This window comes from Phoca vitulina, unplaced genomic scaffold, assembly GCF_004348235.1.
Source record: "Phoca vitulina isolate PV1807 unplaced genomic scaffold, GSC_HSeal_1.0 scaffold36, whole genome shotgun sequence".
NCBI lineage: Eukaryota > Metazoa > Chordata > Mammalia > Carnivora > Phocidae > Phoca > Phoca vitulina.
In genome coordinates this window covers 672,930-694,589 of record NW_022589739.1, presented here as the reverse complement: position 1 = coordinate 694,589, position 21,660 = coordinate 672,930, and the positions used below count along the sequence as shown (strand labels likewise).

Here is a 21,660-nt window from a genome sequence, read left to right as displayed (position 1 = left end):
AGCATTTCTTAAGATGCAACCCCTGCTTTCAGTTACAGCACATAAGTAGAAATTTCAGTGGTTTGCAGAGTGGTTTACTGGGCAAGTATGGGGATTCACCAAATAACTTCCTTTGGGGGAAGTTATTTAATGATGTCAGTAATACCAGAAGAGGACTTCTCAGGGTAAGACTGCCTGGAAGAGGTAGCAGTTGAGAAGAGGTATAGACTAATGTAGCTGGACCTAACTTTGTAGATCTCTTACTTGTTAGAACTGTGGCTCAGAAACTGTGACTTTGTGAAGGTCCCTCAGCTAGTTGGTCTCAGTGTGGGCACCCTGCCCACCTCCCAGTTCTATGCTCTTTCCACTCTGCATGCTGTTCTGCAGATAGGTGAGAATGTAAACATTTGCTTAGTTACTGACAGTACCACTAAGTCTTCATTCACACGCTGCCTGATCCTGTAATTCTTAGTATATGTGCTGCCGAAGTGAGCACTGATCCTGTAATTCTTAAAACAGCCCTGCAGGGTTGTTACCATCTCAGTTTTAGAGAAGTGGAAACTGAGGTAACTTGCCCACTGTCACACAGTCAGTGATGATATAGCTGGAACTTGGGTCTTGAGTCCAGGTCTGCCTGTGGTTTTCTATAGATTACATACATTGTTTTTAATGATGTGAGGAAAAAATTAAGTAGGATCAGCAGGACTACTGGAATGCAAGATGCTGGGGCAAGAAGTATGTGCATTTATTATAATAGCATTGCTACTTGTGTTCTGAACTTCGTAGTTAAAACTGATTTAAAAACTGGTCTGGAGGGGCTCCTGGGTGGCTCAGTCGTTAAGCATCTGCCTTCTGCTCAGGTCGTGGTCCCAGGGTCCTGGGATCGAGCCCCGCATCGGGCTTCCTGCTCAGTGGGAAGCCTGCTTCTCCCTCTCCTGCTCCCCCTGCTTGTGTTCCCTCTCTCACTGTCTCTCTCTCTGCCAAATAAATAAAATCTTAAAAAAAAAAAAAAACTGGTCTGGAAGTGGTAAAAGGTAACCATCACTGAATGAACATTTTAGGTTTTGCGGGAGGAGGTCAGAAGCCACTTTCTGATTAATAAGGGAAATTAAGGGCTGCCTTTTGATGTTTGACTAAAGCGTTCTGGAGATACAGATGCGCTTTCAGTTTCAGAATGTAAACTTACTTTAAAGATATCTCTATATATCTATATATATGTCTCCATATATCTTTAAAGATACATAAAGATATCTCTATATATAGATATATATGGCTATATATATCTATATATATAGACTTTTTTTCCCCTTGTTTTGTTTTTTAAGGTTTTATTTGTCAGAGAGAAAGCACAAGCAGGGGGAGCGGCATGCAGGGGTAGGGAGAAGCAGGCTCCCCGCGGACCAGGGAGCCCCATAGGGGCTCGATCCCAGGACCCCAGGATCATGACCTGAGCCGAAGGCAGACATTTAACGGCCTGAGCCACCCAGGTGCCCTATATATAGTTTTTGGTTGGTTGGTTGGTTGTTTTTATTTTTATTTTTTTAAAAGATTTTATTTATTTATTTGAGAGAGAGAGAACGAGAGACAGAGAGCATGAGAGGGAGGAGGGTCAGAGGGAGAAGCTGCCGAGCAGGGAGCCCGATGCGGGACTCGATCCTGAGACTCCAGGATCATGACCTGAGCCGAAGGCAGTCGCTTAACCAACTGAGCCACCCAGGCGCCCCTGGTTGGTTGTTTTTAAGAGAGAGCATGGCGTCAGCTCAGGATGAGGGGAGGGGCAGAGGGAGACGTAAAGACTCTCGGACTCCCCGCTCAGCAGGGAGCCTTGGGGGGCTGATGTCACCACGCTGAGATCGTGACCTAAGCAAAAGTCCAGAATGGGCAGTTCGGCTGACGGAGCCACGTGCCGTACGGTGAGAGCAGTGGCCGCGCTCGGCGCCCAGCTCTAGCAGAGCCACCACCCACCGCGCCGCTTCGTTGGGAGCGGCTCCTGGGGTAAACCCGCTGCCGGCTGCCGGCCTCAGTTTACAGAGCGACCTGGGCCCAAGGCCCCGCCCCACCTCTGGAAGGCGGGCTCGGTGCTCGGCCTTTGCCAGCCCCGCCTCTCTCCCCGCGGCCGGAACCTCCTGCGGGTCCTCCGGCGCGCGGCACCTAACCCGGGTCAGAGGAGTGTGAGGGGACTCATCCCAGCTCACTCCGCCGACTACCAGAGGGGACACAAAGGCCCGGAAGACCGCTTTGCGGCTCAGGTTAAATCCCCGGCGTCTCCACACGGACTCAGTGCGTCGCGCGGCAGTTCCGTCCGTGTCACAGCGGCGGCTAGTTGCATCGGGTCGCGCGCGCGGCCGCCGGCGGCTTCGGACACTGGCCCGGGCTCGGCCAGGCCCGCGGACCGGAGGCATGGCGCACTTGCGGCTGCTCCTGCTGCTGTCTGGGCCTCAGCTTCTGGTCCTGTGGTGCTGGCTACCCAGCGCAGGTAGGCCCGCGGCGCCGGAGGAGCGGGTGGGGGCGGGGGCGCGAGGCCGCGGAGGCAGAGCAGGAGGGCCGGTTGCGCAGCTGCTCCTCCACGGGGCCGCTGCCGCGGAGCCCCACCTGAGGTCCGCGGCCGCCCGGGGCTCTCGTCTGGGACAGGCGGCTTCGTTTACTCACTGAATTTTTAGTGCCGGCCTCGGTGCACCGAGTCGGCGCTTGTAGCAGCCTAGACTAGGTGCCTCCTTTGATTCGGTGCCCTGAATGCTCTGTAGCCGCTTTTGCATCCCTTTGGATGCTGGAACTGAGAAGAAAAGCTAGGTATGGGTGGGTGGGTGGGGAGGAGTGGAAGTAAGGAACATCCCCCCCCGCGTGCTAGTGAAGGGGAATATTTCACTTTACTGAAGCTTTGCCGAAGAGAGTGTGAGGGGAGTTGTTTTACCCTTATGGTGACATTCAGACTTTCTCTTTTACTTTTTTTGGGGGGCGAGGGGAGGGGGGGGACACTGATGTTTCTAATTATCGAACAGGAAACCAAAGGAAGGCACATGAAGACATGTTTAAACTCACTACTAATCACAGAAGTTAAAACAGTAAGATAACACTTCACACTTAATAGACTGGACAGAATAAGCCGGGCTGTGCCAGTGGTCGTGGCTGGATGGGTGGGGATGTGGGCATTTAGGAGACCCTCGGGGTGTCCAGCACTGGGGCTGTGGATGAACCGAATGTGGATTTGCATATGAAGAAGTCGTCATTTACTTCAACCAATGGACTAGCTGTACACATACATATCAATGAGAGAGGCTTTGAAACAGTGCCAAGAACGGAAACAGTAACGTGTAACTCCATACCATTTTCATAAGTTTGAGAAACAAAAAGGGCAGGGTTTTTTTTTGTTTTTGTTTTTGTTTTGTTTTTTTAAAGAAAGACCCTATTGAAGGAGTCACGTTTTTTTTTTTTTTAAGATTTTACTTATTTATTTGTCAGAGAGAGAGAGCACAAGCAGGGGGAGTGGCAGGCAGAGGGAGAAGCAGGCTCCCCGCTGAGCAAGGAGCCTGAGGCAGGACTCGATCCTAGGATCCTGGGATCATGACCTGAGCCACCCAGGTGTCCCACAAAACAAGGCAGTTTTAAAGAACAAAAATGGAAGCATTAAACATCTTAGAATGGTTGCCTGTTGGGGGAGGGAGATGGAAATAAAAAAGAATAAATAGTATTTCTATACACTTGCAATGAGCAATCCAGAAATAAAATTAAGAAAACAATTCTATTTATGAAGCCATCAGAAAGAATAAAATACTTAGGAATAAGTTTAACAAAAGAAGCGTAACATTTTTATTCTGAAAACTATAAAGCTTTTTTTTTTAGTTTTATAGTTCCTTTAATAGCAACTGGTAATCATCAAATTAGCAATGGTTATCTTCAAAAGTTATTACACTAGTCTTGCTGTCATTTCTCAAAGACAATCAGATACCTAGAGTCACGGACATTTCTCACATAAGATGCATCATATAAATCAGACTTGGTCTATCACCAGCACTGATAAAAGCAGCCCAAGGAAAAGAACTGTCTGGGGACACATGCATGGTCTTAATATAGCGAATGTTTAGCTTGCTCTGATTATTACAAAATCAGAACAGTGAGCATATTCGAGGTTGAAAAAAATTTAAGAGGATCTAAATAAGTGAAATGGAAAAACACCCTGTCTTAAGTCTTTTTAGGCCACCCTAACAAATACCTTAGACTGAGTGGCTTAAACAACAGAGATTTATTTCTCACAGTTCTGGAGGCTGGGAAGTCCCAGGATTTGGTGCTGACTGATTTGGTTCCTGGAGAGGGGCCTCTTCCTGGCTTGTGGAGGAATACCTTCTTACTGTATCCTCTGGTGCTGAGAGATCTCTTTCATGTCTCTGACAAGGACATTAATCCCATTCTTGAGGGCTTCACCCTCATGACCTAATTACCTCCCCAAGGCCCTACTTCCAAATACCATCACACTGAGCATTAGGCCTCAACATAGAATTTTGGAGGGACACAAACATTCAGTCCATAGCATATCCCCAAAACAGATTCATGGATTAGAAGACAACATTGTTAAGATGACAGTACTCCCCAAATTGATTTTCAGATTCAGTGTGATTCCTATTAGAATCTCAGCAGACTTTTTATAGAAATTGATAAATTGATTCTAGAATTCCTATGAAATTGCAAGGGACACAGAATATTAAACACAATCTTTTTTTTTTTTTTTTTTAAGATTTTATTTATTTATTTGAGAGAGAGAGAAAGAGAAACCACATGAGAGGGGGGAGGGTCAGAGGGCGAAGCAGACTCCCTGCCAAGCAGGGAGCCCGATGCGGGACTCATCCAGGGACTCCAGGATCATGACCTGAGCCGAAGGCAGTCGCTTAACCAACTGAGCCACCCAGGCGCCCTAAACACAATCTTGAAAAAAGAAGAATAAGGTTGAAGGATGTTATGTGGATTAATGTGGGGACATGAACTAAGGAGCCTCTCTGTACCTGAGACACCCCCTCCCCGACAAAAAAAGGAATTTGTTTCTAATTATGTGGCAGCTTTTGAGAGTACCATGCCTCTGTTTTTTCCAAGGGTCTCCCATAACTGAGTTCTCTTATTGCCACAGGTTTTCTGCAAGTGGAGATGGCAGGGGAGACTCAGACGGTGCTTCTGAATGACAATGCCACTATTATCTGCAAAGTCCAGGGTTACCACCACCTGGACATCACAATTATGGGTATCACCTGGTTTTGGAAGCATCAAGTGTCTGCAACAGAAGTTAAACTGTTTGAGTTTTTTGGAGACCACCAAATGACAGTCCGACCTGGAGCCTCTGTGTCTCTACGGAGGCTGAAAAGGGGGGATGCCTCACTGCAGCTGCCAAGGGTCCAGCTACGGGAAGCAGGAGAGTACCGATGTGAGGTGGTGATCACCCCTCACAAAGCAGTGGGAACAGTCCAGCTGGAGGTTGTGGGTGAGTGCCTGGGGGCAGGGCCCTGGGGTTGCCGTGGTGCTGAGGCTTGAGGTGGAGCTGTGGGCCAATGGAGCAGAGGCTTGGAGCATGGGCCAGTGAGTCAGATAGACATGGGTTTGAGTCCTGGGCTTCCATGGACAGCTGGACAACTTTGGGCAAGTTCTTAATCACATAGAACCTCCCTCTGAACAAATGTAATAATACCTACCTAGGAGGTTTATTGTGGGGAAGAGTCTTATGAAAAATGCAGGTAACACAGCATAGTGCTTGGCCCATTGTAAGTGCTCAGTGAAAGATAGCTATATTAATTATGATATAATTCACTTAGTGTGTGGATGGTGCATGTTCACTGAAGAGGTGTCTCTGAAAGGTAGCTGGGAAAGGAGAGAGATGCTGGGCTCTGGTTCCATAGATCTGAATCCTGTTTTAGCTTTGCTGCTTCCAAACTGGGTGATTGGACCAGCCATTTAACATTTTTGGGGTCTGAATTTTCCCCTGTACAAAATGGGTTGATAAATCATACCTGTCTTGTAATATTCTGAGGATTACATAAAATAATGTATGAAAATGCCCAGCTGGGTACTGTTGTGAGGTGCGTGCCCAGTGAAGACTTGCAACAACAGCAACACTATGCTCTGAACACCTCTTTGAGCTCTACTTTTCTTTATTATGATTGGTCTAATAATAATGTAGGTGAGCTTTGGGGGGTGTATTCGTTTGCTAGAGTTGCCATAACAAAATACCACTGGGTTGCTTAAATAACAGAAATTTGTTTTCTCACAATTCTGCAGTCTGGCAGTCTGAGATCAAGGTACCAAGTAGGGTTGTCTTTTTCTGAGGCCTTTTTGCTTGGCTTGTAGATGGCCATCTTCCCTGCTGTGTCTTCACATATTCTTCCCTCTGTGCACGTGTGTCCTACTCTTTTCTTCTTATAAGGAGATCAGTCCTATTAGATAAGGGCCCAACCTAATGTCCCTATTTTAACTGAATTACCTCAATAAAGACCCTATTTCCAAACATAGTCGCATTCTGCGGGACAGTGGTTTGGAGTTCAGCATGTGAATTTTAAGAGGCCACAATTCAGCCTATAAAAAAAGGGACAGTGTCTATGAGCTCCCCCAAATTGTACTTAGGACTTTTAATATTTTGTACATATTAATTTGGGTGATGGGGATGTTAAGTTAGGATTAATTTCCTCTGCAACTGACAGAAAGCTTAAGATAAAAGTATTTTATTTTATTAGATTTATTTATTTATTTATTTGAGAGAGAGAGAACACACGTGTGCATGGGGTGGAGAGGAGGGGCAGAGGGAGAGAGAGAATCTCAAGCAGACTCCCTGCTTAGCATGGAGCCTAATATGGGGCTCAAACTCAGGACTCTGAGATCATGACCTGAGCTAAAATCAAGAGTCGGATGCTTAACCAACTGAGCCACCCAGGCACCCCAAAATAAAAGTATTTTTAAAAAATTAACAGGTTTTAGCTTTTTAGAATAGTTTTATTTTTTCTTTTTAAGATTTTATGTATTTATTTGTCAGAGAGAGAGAGCATAAGCAGGGGCAGAGGGAGAGGGAGAAGCAGGCTCCCCTCTGAGCAGGGAGCCTGATGCGGGACTAGATCCCAGGACCCCAGATCATGACCTGAGCCAAAGGCAGACGCTTAACTGACTGAGTCACCCAGGCATCCCAGAATAGTTTTAGATTTACAGAAAAATTGTAAAGACAGTACAGAGTTTTCGTATTACTCTCATCTCTGCACACGACTTCTTCTATTATTAACATCTTACATTAGTATGGTATATTTGTTATAAATAATGAACCAATATTGACAATTAGTATTAAAGTTCATAATTTATTCAGATTTCCTTAGTTTTTAAAAATCTAATGTCCTTTTTCTGTTCCAAGATCCCATCCAGATTAGTTGCATTTAGTTGTCATGTGTCCTTAGGCTCCTCTTGACTCTGACAATTTCTCAGACTTTCCTTGTTTTTGACAACTTTGACCTTCTGAGGAGTGGTGGTCAGGTACCTCATAGGATGCCACTCTATTGGCATTTCTCTGCTGTTATTCTCATAATTCGCTGGAGTTATGGTTTTGGGGGAGGAAGATCACAGAGGTAAAGTGCGATTTTCATCCCATCCCATCTAATTGAACGATTTATGACTATTGGTGTTGACCTTAATCATTTAGCTTACGTGGTATTTGCCTGGTTTCTCCACCAGAAAGTTACTCTTCTCCACCTCCTTGTCATGCTATACTCTTTGAAAGGAAGTCACTCTGTGTTGCCCACATTTAAGTTGTGGGGAATCGTGCTCCCCCTCCTTTTAGGGTAGAGTAGCTACATAATTTATTTGGAATTCTTCCACACCTGAGATTTATCTCTTCTCCCCCACTTATTAACCTATTCAATCATTTATTTATATCAGGGTAGACTCAGGATATTTATTTTATACTTTGGGTTATAATTTAACACTACTTTATTTCTTGCTCAAATTCTTTTAGCTTTAGCCATTGGGAGTATTTTCATTTGACTCTTGTGTCTCTTTGACATACCCTCATCATTGTGGGGTTTTGTTCTGCTTTAGGCACTTCCTTATTTCTGGCACTACAAGATGCTCCGGGATCATCTTGTGCATTTCTTGTCCCATTCCCAGAATCAGCCAATTACTCAAGGAATTCTCCCTGGTTCTTTTTATTGGAAAATGAGATTAGAAACCAAAATCTGGGCACTAGATATGCTTGTCGCCACTGGGGTATCATTGCTTCTAGGCCCTCTGAACTGATAGAGCAAAGAAATAATGTGTATGTATAGTAATCTGTGTATATACATATGTCTGTAAGTATTTCTATTTATAACCATCTGTGTCTCTCTTAAATTAAATATGAGTTCTTAATGATGCCCCTAACTTTAATCTATTACCGTCTGAATCATTCTAGCCTCCTTCCTTTGCTTATCTGTGAACCCCACACTCCCAACAATGAGAAACCTGGCTCCTGCCATCCTCCATCTATTTACTTAATTGTTTAATTCCAGTATACATCTGGAATCATATCAGAATTGTTAACCTGTAACCCCATGAGAAACAACTTTGTCAACTAGAGTACAATATTCAGTTACAATTCATTTTGCCTTTTTTGTTTTTTTTTTAAGATTTTATTTATTTGTCAGAATGAGAGCACAAGCAGGGGGAGCGGCAGGCAGAGGGAGAGGCAGGGTCCCCGCTGAACAAGGAGCCCGATGCGGGACTCGATCCCAGGACCCTGGAATCATGACCTGAGCTGAAGGCAGACGCTTACCGGACTGAGCCACTCAGGCGTCCCTCATTTTGCTTTTGTTCTTACAGACTCCATTTATTTCAAAAATTTCTTAGGTCAGCACCCTTCCTCTGTCCATTGCAGTGAGGTTGCTTCATATGTTTGTAGTACACTTAGATTTGTTTGTTATAGTCTACCTTCTTTCTTTCTTGGGATTCCTTGAACTCCTAAATGGTTTTTTTTTTTTTTTTTAATTTTGCATTCCTTAAGGTTTCACTCTTTGTGTTTACAGTTCTGTGAGTTTGACATGTGTATGATATCATACATTTACCATTACAGTATCACAGAATAATTTTACTGCTGTTGCTTCACCTATTCACCCCTCCCCCTGGACCCTTTGCACCACTAATCTTTTTGCTATCTCCATAGTTTTTGCCTTTTCTAGAATGTGATATAATTGGAATTGAAATCATCCAATATGTAGCCTTTTCAGACTGGCTTCCTTCACTTAGTAATGTACATTTAAGGTTCCTTTGTGTCTCTGGGGTAACTGGGTAGCTCAGTTGGTTAAGTGTCTGACATTTTGGCTCAGGTCATGATCTCAGGGTCCTGAGATTGAGCCCTGCATCAGGCTCCACATTCAGCTAGGATTCTGCTTGAGATTCTCTCTCTCCCTCTGCCCCTACCTTCCACTGCCATGTGCTCTCTCTCTCTCTCTCTTTCTCAAAATAAATAAATAAACCTTAAAAAAAAAAAAAGATTCCTCTGTGTCTCTTTTTTTGGTGGCTTGATAGCTCATTTCTTTTTATCACTGAGTAATGTTCCATCGTATGGATGTACCTAGTTTGTTTATCCATTCACCTACAGAGAAACATCTTGATTGCTTCCAGTTTTTGGCAATTATGAATAAAGCTGCCATAAACATTCAGGTGTAGATTTTGTGTAGACATTATTTTTCGTCTTAATTGGGTACATACCTAGGAGTGTGATTGCTGGATCATATGTTAAGACTGTGTTTATTTTTTTCTTTAAAGATTCTATTTATTTATTTGACAGAGAGAGAGATAGGAGAGCAAGAACACAAGCAGGGGGAGTGGGAGAGGGACAAGCAGGCTTCCCACTGAGTGGGACTCCATCCCAGGACCTGGGATCATGACCTGAGCTGAAGGCAGATGCTTAACAACTGAGCCACCCAGGCGCCCCAAGACTGTGTTTAACTTGTAAGAAGCTGCCGGTTCTTCCAGAGTGACTATATCATTTTGCATTACTACCAGCGATGAATGAGAGTTCCTGTTGTTCTATATCCTTGTCAACATTTGGTATTGTTAATTTTTTATATTTTAACTATTCTAATAGGTATGTAGTGATATCTCATCTGTTGTTTTAATTTGCAATTCCCTAATGACATATGATGTTGAGGATCTTTCCATTTGCTTTTTTTGGTCATCTGTGTGTCTTCTTTTGAAAGAGATTTGTTTAGATCATTTGTCCATTTTTCTGTTGGGTTTTTTGTTTTCCTATTGTTGAGTTTTAAGAGTCTTCTGTATATTTTATCTTATTTTTTTGAGTCCTCTGTATATTTTAGATACAAGTTCTTTATCAGATATGAGTTTTGCAAATATTTTTTCCCAGTCTATGGCCTGTTTTTTCATTTTCTTAACAGTGTGTTTTGCAGAGCAAAAGTTCTAAATTTCAGTAAAGTCCAGTTCACCAATTTTTTCTTTCATGGATCATGCTTTTGGCATTGTATCTAAAAGCTCATCATGTGGGGCACCTGGATGGCTCAGTCGGTTTAGTGTCCAACTCTTGATTTCTGCTCAGGTCTTGATCTCAGGGTCATGAGTTCAAGCCCCATGCTGGGCTCCATGCTGGGCGTGGAACCTATTTAAAAAAAAAAAAGTTTAAAAAAAGAAAAAAATAAAAGCTCATCACCAAACTCAAGGCCATCTAGATTTTCTCTTACATTATCTTTCTAGAAATTTTATAGTTTTATGTTTAGGTCTGTGATCTATTTTGAGTCAGTTTTTGTGAAAAGTGTAAGTTGTATGTCTAGATTCTTTGTGCAAACTTTATGCTATGAATGTCCAATTGTTCCAGCATATTTGTTGAAAATTACCTTTTCTGCATTGCATTGCCTTTGCTCCTTTGTCAAAGATCAGTTGAATACATTTGTGTGGGTCAATTTTGGGCTCTCTATTCTGTTCTGTTGGTCTGTTTGTCTTTTCTTTCACCAATACTATGTTGTCTTGATTATTGTAGCTTTATAGTAAGTCTTTAGGTCAGGTTGTGTCAGTCCTCCAATTTTGTTGTTCTTCACTATTGTGTTAGCTATTCTAGGCCTTTTGCCTGTACATATAAACTTGAGAGTTAGTTCATCAATATCCACAAAGTACTTACTGGGCTTATGATTGCATTGAATCTATAGATCAAGGTGGGAAGAATCGACATCTTAACAATATTGATTCTTCTTATCAGAGAAGATAGGAGACAGAGAATATCTCTTCATTTATTTAGATCTTTGATTTCATTCATCAGAGTTTTGTAACTTTCTTCATATAGATTCTGTGCCTATTTTGTTAGATTTAAACCTAAGTATTTTTTTCTTTGTGGGGGAGAGGGGGCACTAATGTAAATGGTACTGGGTTTTTAACTTGAAATTCCAATTGTTTATTGCTGGTATATTAGAAAGCAATTGACGTTTATATATTAACCTTGTGTCTTGTAGCCTGTTGTAATCACTTACTAGTTCTAGGGTTTAAAAATTTTTTGGTCAAGTCTTTGGAAGTTTTCTATATAAATCATGTGTCTGAGAACAAAGACAGTTTCATTTTTCCTTCTTAACCTGTGTATACTTTATTTCCTTTTCTTGTCCTATTTTACTAGCTAGGACTTCCATTACGATATTGAATAGGCTTGGTTAGAGGCGATATCCTTGCTTTGTTCGTGTCCTTAGTTTCTCACCATTAAGTATGATGTTTGCTGTAGGTTTTTTGTAGATGTTCTTTTTCAAGTTGAGAAAGTTCCCCTTATTCCTGGTTTGCTGAGAGTGTTTGACATGAATGGGTGTTGGATTTTGCCATTGGTTTTTCCATGTAATTGATATGCTCACATAATTTTTCTTCTGTTGTCTGTTGATGTCTTGGATTATATTAATTGACTTTTGAATGATGAACCAGTCTTGAATACCTGGAATAAGTCCCATTCAGTTGTAGTGTATAATTATTTTTATACATTGTTGAATTCAATTTGCTAATATTTTGTCGAGGATTTTTGCATTCAGTGTAATGAGATATATTGGTCTGTAGTTTTCCTTTTTTGTAATGCCTTTATCTGATTTTGATATTAGTGTATTACTGGGCTCATAGAATGAGTTAGGATGTGTTCCCTCTGCTTCTAGTTGCTAGATGAAATTGTAAAAAATTGGTATCATAATTAACTTTAATGGTAGAATTCACCATTGAAACCATCTGGGCCTGGTGCTTTCTTTTTTTTGAAGGTTACTAATTATTGATTCAGTTTCTTTAATAGATGTAGGCCTATTCAAATTATCTTATTTTTCTTGTGTGAATCTTGGTAATTTGTGTCTTTTAAGGAATTGGTCCATTTTATTTAAGTTATCAAATATGTGGGTATAATGTGCTCATAATATTCCTTTATTATTCTTTTGTTCATAGTATCAGTAGTGATCCCTCTTCCATTTATGATATTAGTAATTTATATCTTCTCTCTTTTTTCCTTAATTTACCTAGAAGCTTATCAATTTTAGTAATCATTTCAAAGCACCAGTTTTTGGTTTCATTGATTTTCTCCATTGATTTCAACTTCATTGATTTCTGCTCTAATTTTTGTTATTTCTTTTCTTCTGCTTGTTTTAAGCTTAAATTGCTCTTCTTCCTCTAGCTTCTGAAGGCGGAAGCTTATTAATTAAGATAGTTGACTTTATATCTTTCCTCTTTTCTAAAATATGTATTCAATGGTATACATTCCCCTCTAACCATTTTTGTCACACCCACAAATTTTCATAAGTGTTATTTTCATTCTAATTTCATTTAGTTCAAAATATTTTAAAATTTCTCTTGAGACTTCTTCTTTGACCCTAAGAAATTTGGAATTTTTCCAGCCATCCTTCTGCTTTTTGATATCTGGTTTAACTCTATTGTGGTCTGAGAACATATTCTGCCTGATTTCTATTCTTTAAAAATGTTAAAGATGTATTCTGTGAGCTAGAATGCAATTTATCTTGGTGAATGTTCCATGTGAGCTTGGGAAGAATGTATATTCTGCTGTTGGATAAGTATGCTATTGATTTATTTGATCCAGTTGATTGGTGGTGATGTTCCTTTCAACTGTTTTCTTACTGCTTTTCTGCCTGCTGTTTTGTCAGTTAATGAAAGATGAGTCTAAAATCTCCAACTGTAATTGTGGATTTGTCTGTTTCTCCTTGAAGTTCTTTCAGGTTTTCCTTATGTATTTTGACCTTTTTTTTTTTAAGATTTTTTATTTATTTGAGAGAGAGAGAACATGAGAGAGAGAGAGAGCATGAGCAAAGTGGAGGGGAAGGGAGGGGCAGAGGGAGAGGGAGGAGCAGATGCGCTGCAGAGCAGGGAGCCCGATATGGGGTTCGATCCCAGGACCCTGGGGTCATGACCTGAGCCGAAGGCACATGCTTAACTGACTGAACCACTCAGGTGCCCCAGGTCTCTGTCTTTTAATTGATGTGTTTAGACCATTCATTTAAAGCGATTATGTATATAGTTGGATTAGTATGTACCATTCTATTTGCTGTACTTGTTCTTTGCTTCTTTTCTTTTTATCTCCCCCCCTTTTTTATTGTAAAATATGTTTATTGATGATAAAACATATAATTTACTCCTGATACTTGATGTTACAAACTTTAGGGTCTTTGAGATACGCAGGATCCTTGTATGTACCTGGCATAAACCTCATTATCTGAGCTCTCTTAATTGCTTTTGTGATTTCTTTCTGTTTTTTCTCACAAAGACTTGTTATGTGCCTTCCATAAATGCATCCAGTAAATGCAGAAATAAACTGGGACAAAACCCGTACATTCTTATAATCTACATGTCTTCCACACAAGATACGTTTTTTAAGAAGCTCCTTGTAAGGAGTTCCCATCAGAACAGGCAGGTCCTCATTGCTGGCTACCTGTTTTCTTTGAGTTTCCCTCTTTCTTAAACAGAATTGGTGCCTTGCAGCTCTCTCAGTTTTCATCTACTATTATCACCCTGGAGCCCTGTTGCTGTGGTGATAAAGGGTTGCAGAGGGGAAGCAGTCAGTCTTACCATTAAATCTCATTCTTGAAGTCCCCTGAGCCTGTGGCTGAGGCTGTGACCTTCAGAAGCTTTTATAGGTGAGACCGGAAGGCTAGAGGGGGCTAGAGTTGGCTAATCATCCTTTACCCAGGTCGGAGAAGGCTCTGGCAAAGTCTTTTCTCTTGAGCATCCTTTGTTGTGATTAATGCACTGGGTATATTTTTAGTTACTTTTCCTCTCCCCCGAAAATAGGAGGGGATTTTTCTTGAATCTTCACTGTGAGAACCAGTGTGGGTTTCCTGGCAGTAAAACCCATGAAAGTGTGGTAACCCCCATAAGACTGGGCCCCCAGGAGTTTCTTCCTGTCAAGCTAGTCCATGCTCATCCTTTAGCAATTTGTAAGAGTTACTGCTTAAGTGCTTCTACTGGTTTATGGCTCTGGCATCTGCTTAAGGTGACATTATCTTGGCTGTGATTCTCTCAGTCTGCCTGTCTCTCTAGTTTTTGGGGTGCTGGTTTGCCCTGTCACCTTACTTCTCTCATGGATCTAAGAAAACTTGTTGATTTATAGTTTGTTCAGCTCAGCTTTTTTCTTGTTGACTTCCAGGGTCTTTACATGTCAGAAGGGAAACCAGAAGTCAACGATGGCTTTTAAAAAAGGGAGTTTATTGTCTTTTACACAAATGTAGCCAACCCAAGGCAGCTATGGCAGTTCTGTGACCATAGGGGACCTAGGATCCTTTTATCTTATCACTTTGCCGTTCTCAACCTGTAGCTGCCATCTTATGTTCAGAAGTGGCTTCTCCATCTCTAGCCATCAAGTGCTATTCCAGCCATTCTGCAGGAAAGAGGAAGGGGGAGAGGAGAGTAGGGCACAGTCGTTTTCTTCAAGACACCCTTGTTATTTAAGGATACTTCCTGGAAGTTGCTCTCATCATTTCTGATTACTTCTAAACGATGAGACCCTAAGTTCACATGGCTACATGGAGGTAGAGAGATGTAGCTTTAACTTGGATATGTCACTGAAGAATGGAAATTGGCCATTAGTAGTCTCTACTCCACACTCTACTCCACAACAGTGTTCCAAGGCTTCCCTCAGATTCTCAGAGGTGTCTATGTATGATACAGAGTAGCTTAAGAAACTCTGCTCTATAAAATTGCTGTGAGAGTAGGGGGCCACAGCATATCAGCTGACACTGAAACCAACATACGTAGAATATTTAGCCTAAGCAGAATCCCATTCAGTATGCTCACCTTTCCTGAAGGCTTGCATTGGGCTGGTAATAAATTAGTCCCTACCTACCCTCGAAGCATGACTTCTCTCTCTTGGCAGCTTACCCAGTCAGCAGCTTGTTTCCGGAGCAAGCCATGGTGAAAGAAAATGAAGAACAACTTATTTTGTGTATGGCAAGTGGGTTCTACCCCACGAACATTACTGTAACATGGAAAAAGTGGACCCAGAAGGATCCCCAGTATGTGGAGTTTTCTGAGGGCGTCTTCACTAATTGTACCACCAAAAATGAGGATGGCATGTTTAATGTCACTAGCTTCTTGATGCTAAAGCCCTCTCTGGAAGACAATATGACCACCTACCAGTGTGTGGTATGGCACAAATCCTTGCCTACCTCCCAGAGGCTCAACTTCACCTTGACTATGATAGGTAAGCAGCCTCCTGAACATTTCCCCTGCTCTTCACCTTGAGGTTGGGTAATGTAAAACTTTGGTTTCCAGGCAGTCTCGGGGAAGACAGGGGACAGTGGGGAAGATAGAAAGCTTGGTCTGGCATAGCTCAGCCCCAGAGTCAGCAGTCCAGACTAGGTATGTAAGCCAGGGCAGGTGGTCTAGTTGGTGGAGAGTGGTGACAATAGTCCTCAAATGGAAATAGGGCTACTTTTGGCAGTTTAAGTGATCTGGGTGGTCTATATGGCTTGAAGTGTGAAGCTTGCTAGCTACAAGGAGAGAGGGGACAGGATCCTGTCCCTGTCCTCTGAAGATAAGAGTCTGTCAGGGACCAGCGACCCAGCCCTGCCAGTAACTCTTCTGCTCAGGCCCCAGGTCCACTGCAAACTGTTGGCTGGTAGAGGCTGAATCCATTGTTCTATCTTATGGGTTGTACCCAAGATGGGGACGCCATAGTAGGGTGATTTTGCAGATGCCCAGGACTTTCCCCAGGGACATGGGATGCTTAGCTCAGGATCTACAGGTCACTACAGAATCCCTCCTGCTGGTAAGATGAGGTTCATGGAGCTCATATCTGGGCTCCCATGGTCATGGCTGTGGTCCTGGATGGGTATGACCCAGCTAGTCTAATGCACCTGCCTGGAGCTAAGAGTGGTTTAAAAAGGCAGGGTCTGACCACAGGCCCTGGGGGATGTGGTCTGGGTATCCAGGATGGTCCTGGAAGGAGAGAAGAATTGTTCTTGGAAGTAAGGGCTAGGAATGTGTGTGGGTGGTGTGAGAAGAGATGGGTACGGAGTATGTGTGGGGTGTGGGGAGTAAGAAATTGAAATATGCTTTGTGTGTATAGTATGAGGGATTTGTCTGGGTTATATGTATGTTTTAGTCCATTCAGGCTGCTATAACAATTTGCCACAGATTGGGTGGCTTAAAAACAACAGAACTTTATCTTTCACAGTTCCGGAGGCTAAACGTTTGTGATCATTGTGCCAGCATGGTTGGGTGAGGACCCTCTTCTGGGTTGCAGACTTCTTATTGTATGCTCACATGGTGGAAGGGATGAGGGATCGCTCTAGGGCCTCTATTATAAGGGCACTAAAATCCATTCACGAGGGCCTCCACCCTCCTGACTTAATCACCTCTGCCAACCCTACCTCCTAATACCATCACAGTGGGCACTAGGATTTCAGTATATGAATTTTGAGGAGCACACATGTTCACTCTATAGCAGTAAGATGGTGTAGTAGTTTGGAAGCTTTACACGTTGCATGGCATGCGTGTGTGGTATGTGGTGTTTGATATTGTGGTGTATTCTGGTAAGTGCTAAACACGCTGTTTGATGGGTGAGGTGTATGTGATAGGAATGGAGGGTGCCAGGATGGTCACAGGGACAGAGAAAATGACATACAACCACAGATCCTAGCAGTGGTTGTATGGTCTCTGGCTCTGGCCAGGAGGTTTCTTCTTAATGTTCTTTTCTTCTTTCTCTCTGCAGGATCTCAGAAGTCAGCTTGTACTCTGAAGTACGTTTTTCTCTGTGTTGGAATAATCTTAGTAATTGTACTGATTTTATGTATTTTTTGGAAACAGGTAAGTGGCTCCAAAGCAAAGTTTAGCCCTGTGTTTTGGAGTTGGTTTTGGGAGTTCAGGGATTATTGCCAGTGGACGCTGTTAAGGAGTTCTTAGGATTGATATGGGGGTATTCTAAGTGTGGTGTGTGTTTGTGGTGGGTGGCTTTTTCTTTTTTAAAGGTTTTTTAATTTATTTGACACAGAGAGATAGAGATAGAAAGAGAGAGAACACAAGCAGGGGGAGTGGAGAGGAAGAAGCAGACTCCCTGCTGAGCAAGGAGCCCGATGCGGGGCTTGATCCCAGGACACTGGGATCATGACCTGAGCCGAAGGCAGACACCTAACCAACTGAGCCACCCAGGCGTCCTGGTGTGTGTGTGTGGCTTTTTCTGATGTTCCATTGATGAACTCTCTTTTCTGATCTCCATGTGGTGGTTTATGACTCTGGGGAGATACAGCATAAAGCCCCTCTGCCTCTTCATAATATACCAGTTTCACTGTATCAAACCTGACCTTTTTGATTCAGACCAGGTTTTGAACCATATATGGGCTGCACTGTTGTTCTCACACATAGAAACAGTGCCTCAGAGGTAAGAATTCCTTTTCCCAGGTGCTCATATTTTGTTAATAGCTCAATGGGGTAACTTATCACCAGATTTCATTGGTTTAACCAGGGATTTCTAACCCTCCCTAAGTGTTTCCAAACTAAAACATGTTTTCTAACATGTTTATCCCTGACTATGCCCCAAATAGCAAATAAAACAACTCAAACTGTAGAGGCCCAAGAGACCAGTGTAAACATGTTGGTTGAAATGGTTCTACATAATAAAATTGCCCTCAGTTATTTATGGACCTGCCAAGGCAGAATTTGTGCAATAGCTAATACATCTCATTGTAAATGCCTTAGGAAAAGTACAATAATCGGTTAATTAAGAAAAAAAGCTATTTGTTCATCTAAAATTTGCTAGCTGATTCATGGGATTTATTCTTCTGATGGGACCTAGGCCAATGAGCCAATTAGATATAACGTGGTTTTCAAATGTTTCTTGTGATACTTGTGAATGTTCTATTTCTTGCCTTCCTCTGGCTTTTGATAATCTAGGTGCTATCATGATAACCTCACATTTGCCAGTGATATTTATTGAAAAAGAGACTTTAGCCTGGATTCTGTGGTGGTTTGCAGTTTTGGCTCCAAGCCTTTACCCTTCCTCACATCCACGTACTTTGCCCTGTAATTTTGTAGTGTCCTCCAGTGATGGGCTGCCCCTTAACATTGGGCTCAACCTTGTGACTTGCTTTGGTCAGTAGAATGAGGCCAAAGTGAAAGAGTGCCAGTTCTACATCTAGGCCTCAAGAGACCTTGTGTATTTCCATTTGCTTTCTTTGGTGCTTCTGATATTAGTAAGAGGAGGATGCATCCCAGTGAGTCTGTTGGGGGCCAAGTGACATGGAAATTAGAGCTAGTTGTGCTAGTAGAGGCCAGCCTAGCTCAGATGATGGCCCACAACTCCCACTCAACAGAGCCAACTCTCAAATGCATGAGAAATACTTTTTTTTTTTTTCAAAGCCACTGTATTTTACGCTCGATTTTACACAGCAAGAGCTAACCGATACAACTCCTCAAGAAGTTGAGTTTTGACTAGCAAGTGTGGTTGCTATGGGGATGTGCTGCTGAGACCCCTTAGAGAGAGCCTGCTGTGGAGCGTACTCAGCCAACATGCTCCAGCTGTGGCCTGTCAGGGACCTGCTGCAGTACTCAGGCCTGTGCCATGCTTTCCCTGGGCAGCCCCAGAAAAGAGCTGAGAAATGCAGGAGTCTTTGTAGCTCCCCGGAGACTTTCTCAGACTTGCACTGTAGTCTGGGGCTCTTGCTACCCAGTCCTCTCTTCTTCCTCCCTTTACAGATACTTACACCTGCACCACGGTCTAAAGGCTTTGCCTACATACTCATGTGGCCTCTCTCCTTTATCATTTACAGGTACTACATCAAACAAATACCTTACTCTCCATCTTGAAAGCTTATTCTCGGAACACCCAAATTGACACAAGAGAGACTAATGAACTATAATGAGGTGCTTTCATTATGATGCATTCATGGCTTATTCTGATGGGGGAACCACTAGAAGAACATTGGAAGTTCTTACACAGAAACAGCAGAAACACCAAGGTTTCTCAGTGAATGCATCTGTAACTGAAATTACTTTTCCCGGTGGCTTAGATAGCTTGCTCAAGAGCAGACTGTTCAAGGTGCCTTCCTTGATAGCCTCCTGCCAATCAGCTTATCCAAGAAAAAGAGAGCAACACTTTCCAAAGAAGACATACAGATGGCCAAAAGACACATGAAAAAGGTGCTCAACATCACTCATCATCAGGGAAATCAAAACCACACTGAGATATTACCTCATACCTGTCAGAATGGCTAGTATCAAAAAGACAGGAAGCAACAGGTGTTGGCAAGGATGTGGGGAAAAGGGAGCCCTAGTGCACTATATTGATGGGAATGTAAACTGCTAGTAGCCACTATGGAAAACAGAATGGAAGTTCCTCAAAAAATTAAAAATAGAATACCATGTGATCCAGTAATTTGACTTCTGGGTATTTACCTGAAGAAAATGAAAACACTAACTCTAAAAGATATAGATACCCCTATGTTCACTGAAGTATTATTTACAATAACCAAGATATGGAAACAAGTGTCCATTGATGGATGGATAAAGAAAATGTGAGACTGGGTGATAAGGAAAATATATAATGAAATATATGTATATATATATAATGGAATATAATAGAATTTTATTCATCCATTAAAAAAAGAATGAAACCTGTCATTTGCACCAACACAGAGGACCTTGAGGGTATAATGTTAAATGAAATAAATCAGACAGAGTAAGACAAATACCATATGATCTCACATGTGAAATCTAAAAACAAAAACAAAAACCCAAGCTCATAGATAACAGAGAGCACAATGGTGGGTGCCAAGGGTGGAGTGGGGTGGATGAAATGGCTGAAGGTGGTCAAAAGGTACAATCTTCTGGTTATAAAATAAATTATGGGGATGTAATATACACCATGGTGCCTATAGTTAATAGTACTGTAATGCATATTTGAAAGTTACTAAGAGTAAATCTTAAAACAGTTTAGAAAAACTTTTAAGAAAAGAATATTTTTATAACTATGTATAGTGACAGATGTTAACTAGACTTATTTTGGTGATATTTTGCAATATATACAACTACTGGATCATGTTGTACACCTGAAACTGATGTACTGTATGTCAATTATACTCCTCCCCCAAAAGTAACACTGTTTCTAGACTGTGGCCTGTTTCCATTTCAAATTCTACTTCTTAGTTCAATGAGATCCACCTATACATGCTAATATAAGAATAAAAGAATGCAGCTGCACTTTTAACTTAATATCTCTGAGTTATTCTTTGAGAGGAGATAAGTGATTTGTCTAGGGTCTCATGGCTAGTAAAGAGTAGAGCTTGGATTTTTAATCAATATGCCATACTACCAAGAAAGATCCAGGGTGGGCTTGGGGTGTGAAGGATGAGCTGGATCATTAGATCTAGAGGAGAGGCTCACTCTATACTGTTCTTGTCTGTTCTTAGGGGAGGACCTGTTGGTGTGTTTGACCATTGCCTCATTTTCTGTAACTGAACCAAGGTGGCTGATGCTATTCCTAAGTGGACCTGTGTGCAGGCACCTCATTCAGGACAGGCTGACAGGGCTGTGGGGAGTGTCATGCCAGGTGTTAGTCATGGGTAAGATAGAGTGTGGTTCTGACTAGTTATCAAGGGATGTGCATTTGTATTTCAGGATCTTTGTGGGGCAGAGAAGCCCTGTTCACATCTCTCCTGAAAATTGAAGTAATGACCCTGAAAACAGTTTTTAGGACACTCAGCGGCGAGGGGGGCTCAGTGAGCTCATTCATGGGCATAACTAACATGGAAGACTCTTGGCTTAAAGAGAGGACTCCCCATAGCCGAGCTCCCACCTGAGGGTGGTTTAGAGTGGCCTCTAGTGGCAGCACTGGGGATTGCAGCATCAGTTCAGGTGGTGCCTATTTGAAGAATATATCATATTAGAGGAGACAATCTCATAAAGTGGAGATCTGGAAGGAAGAACAGGGCAACAGAACTGTGAAACAAATGAAGTAGTTTAAAGCCACCTACAATCATTGAAAGAGAGTGATTCAAAAAGAATGACACCCCTTGAACAAGAAGTAAGGCAGTCGAGATTTTAAAAGAAATTAAAATAATTTTGTAGAGATTATAATAGAGTAATAAAGTAATATAAGGGAAAAATAAAATTAGGTGGGAAAATGACAAATGGGATCTTTTTATAGGAAGGTAAAACATTAGATGTAAAATGTGGGGGATTATAGAATGGACATTATTGATTGGAAAGGAATCTATGATGTGGAAAAAAGAAAGC

The 21,660-nt window shown here is 42.1% G+C and overlaps 1 protein-coding gene and 1 non-coding gene across 2 annotated transcripts; one reads left to right on the top strand and one right to left on the bottom strand.

Annotated features, from left to right (window-relative positions):
• The first annotated feature begins 1,794 nt into the window (after nt 1–1,794).
• Nucleotides 1,795–19,576, top strand: NCR3LG1 (natural killer cell cytotoxicity receptor 3 ligand 1). Its single transcript, XM_032427351.1, has 5 exons — nt 1,795–2,455; nt 5,096–5,443; nt 15,305–15,631; nt 17,144–17,238; nt 19,197–19,576. The coding sequence occupies exons 1-5, from the start codon at nt 2,380–2,382 to the stop codon at nt 19,284–19,286; spliced, it is 936 nt and encodes a 311-aa protein (XP_032283242.1). The 5' UTR covers nt 1,795–2,379; the 3' UTR covers nt 19,287–19,576.
• LOC116646599 lies at nt 3,977–4,106 on the bottom strand. Its single transcript, XR_004302148.1, has one exon. It is a non-coding gene; the product is annotated as a small nucleolar RNA SNORA72 (small nucleolar RNA).
• Nucleotides 19,577–21,660: the final 2,084 nt, after the last annotated feature.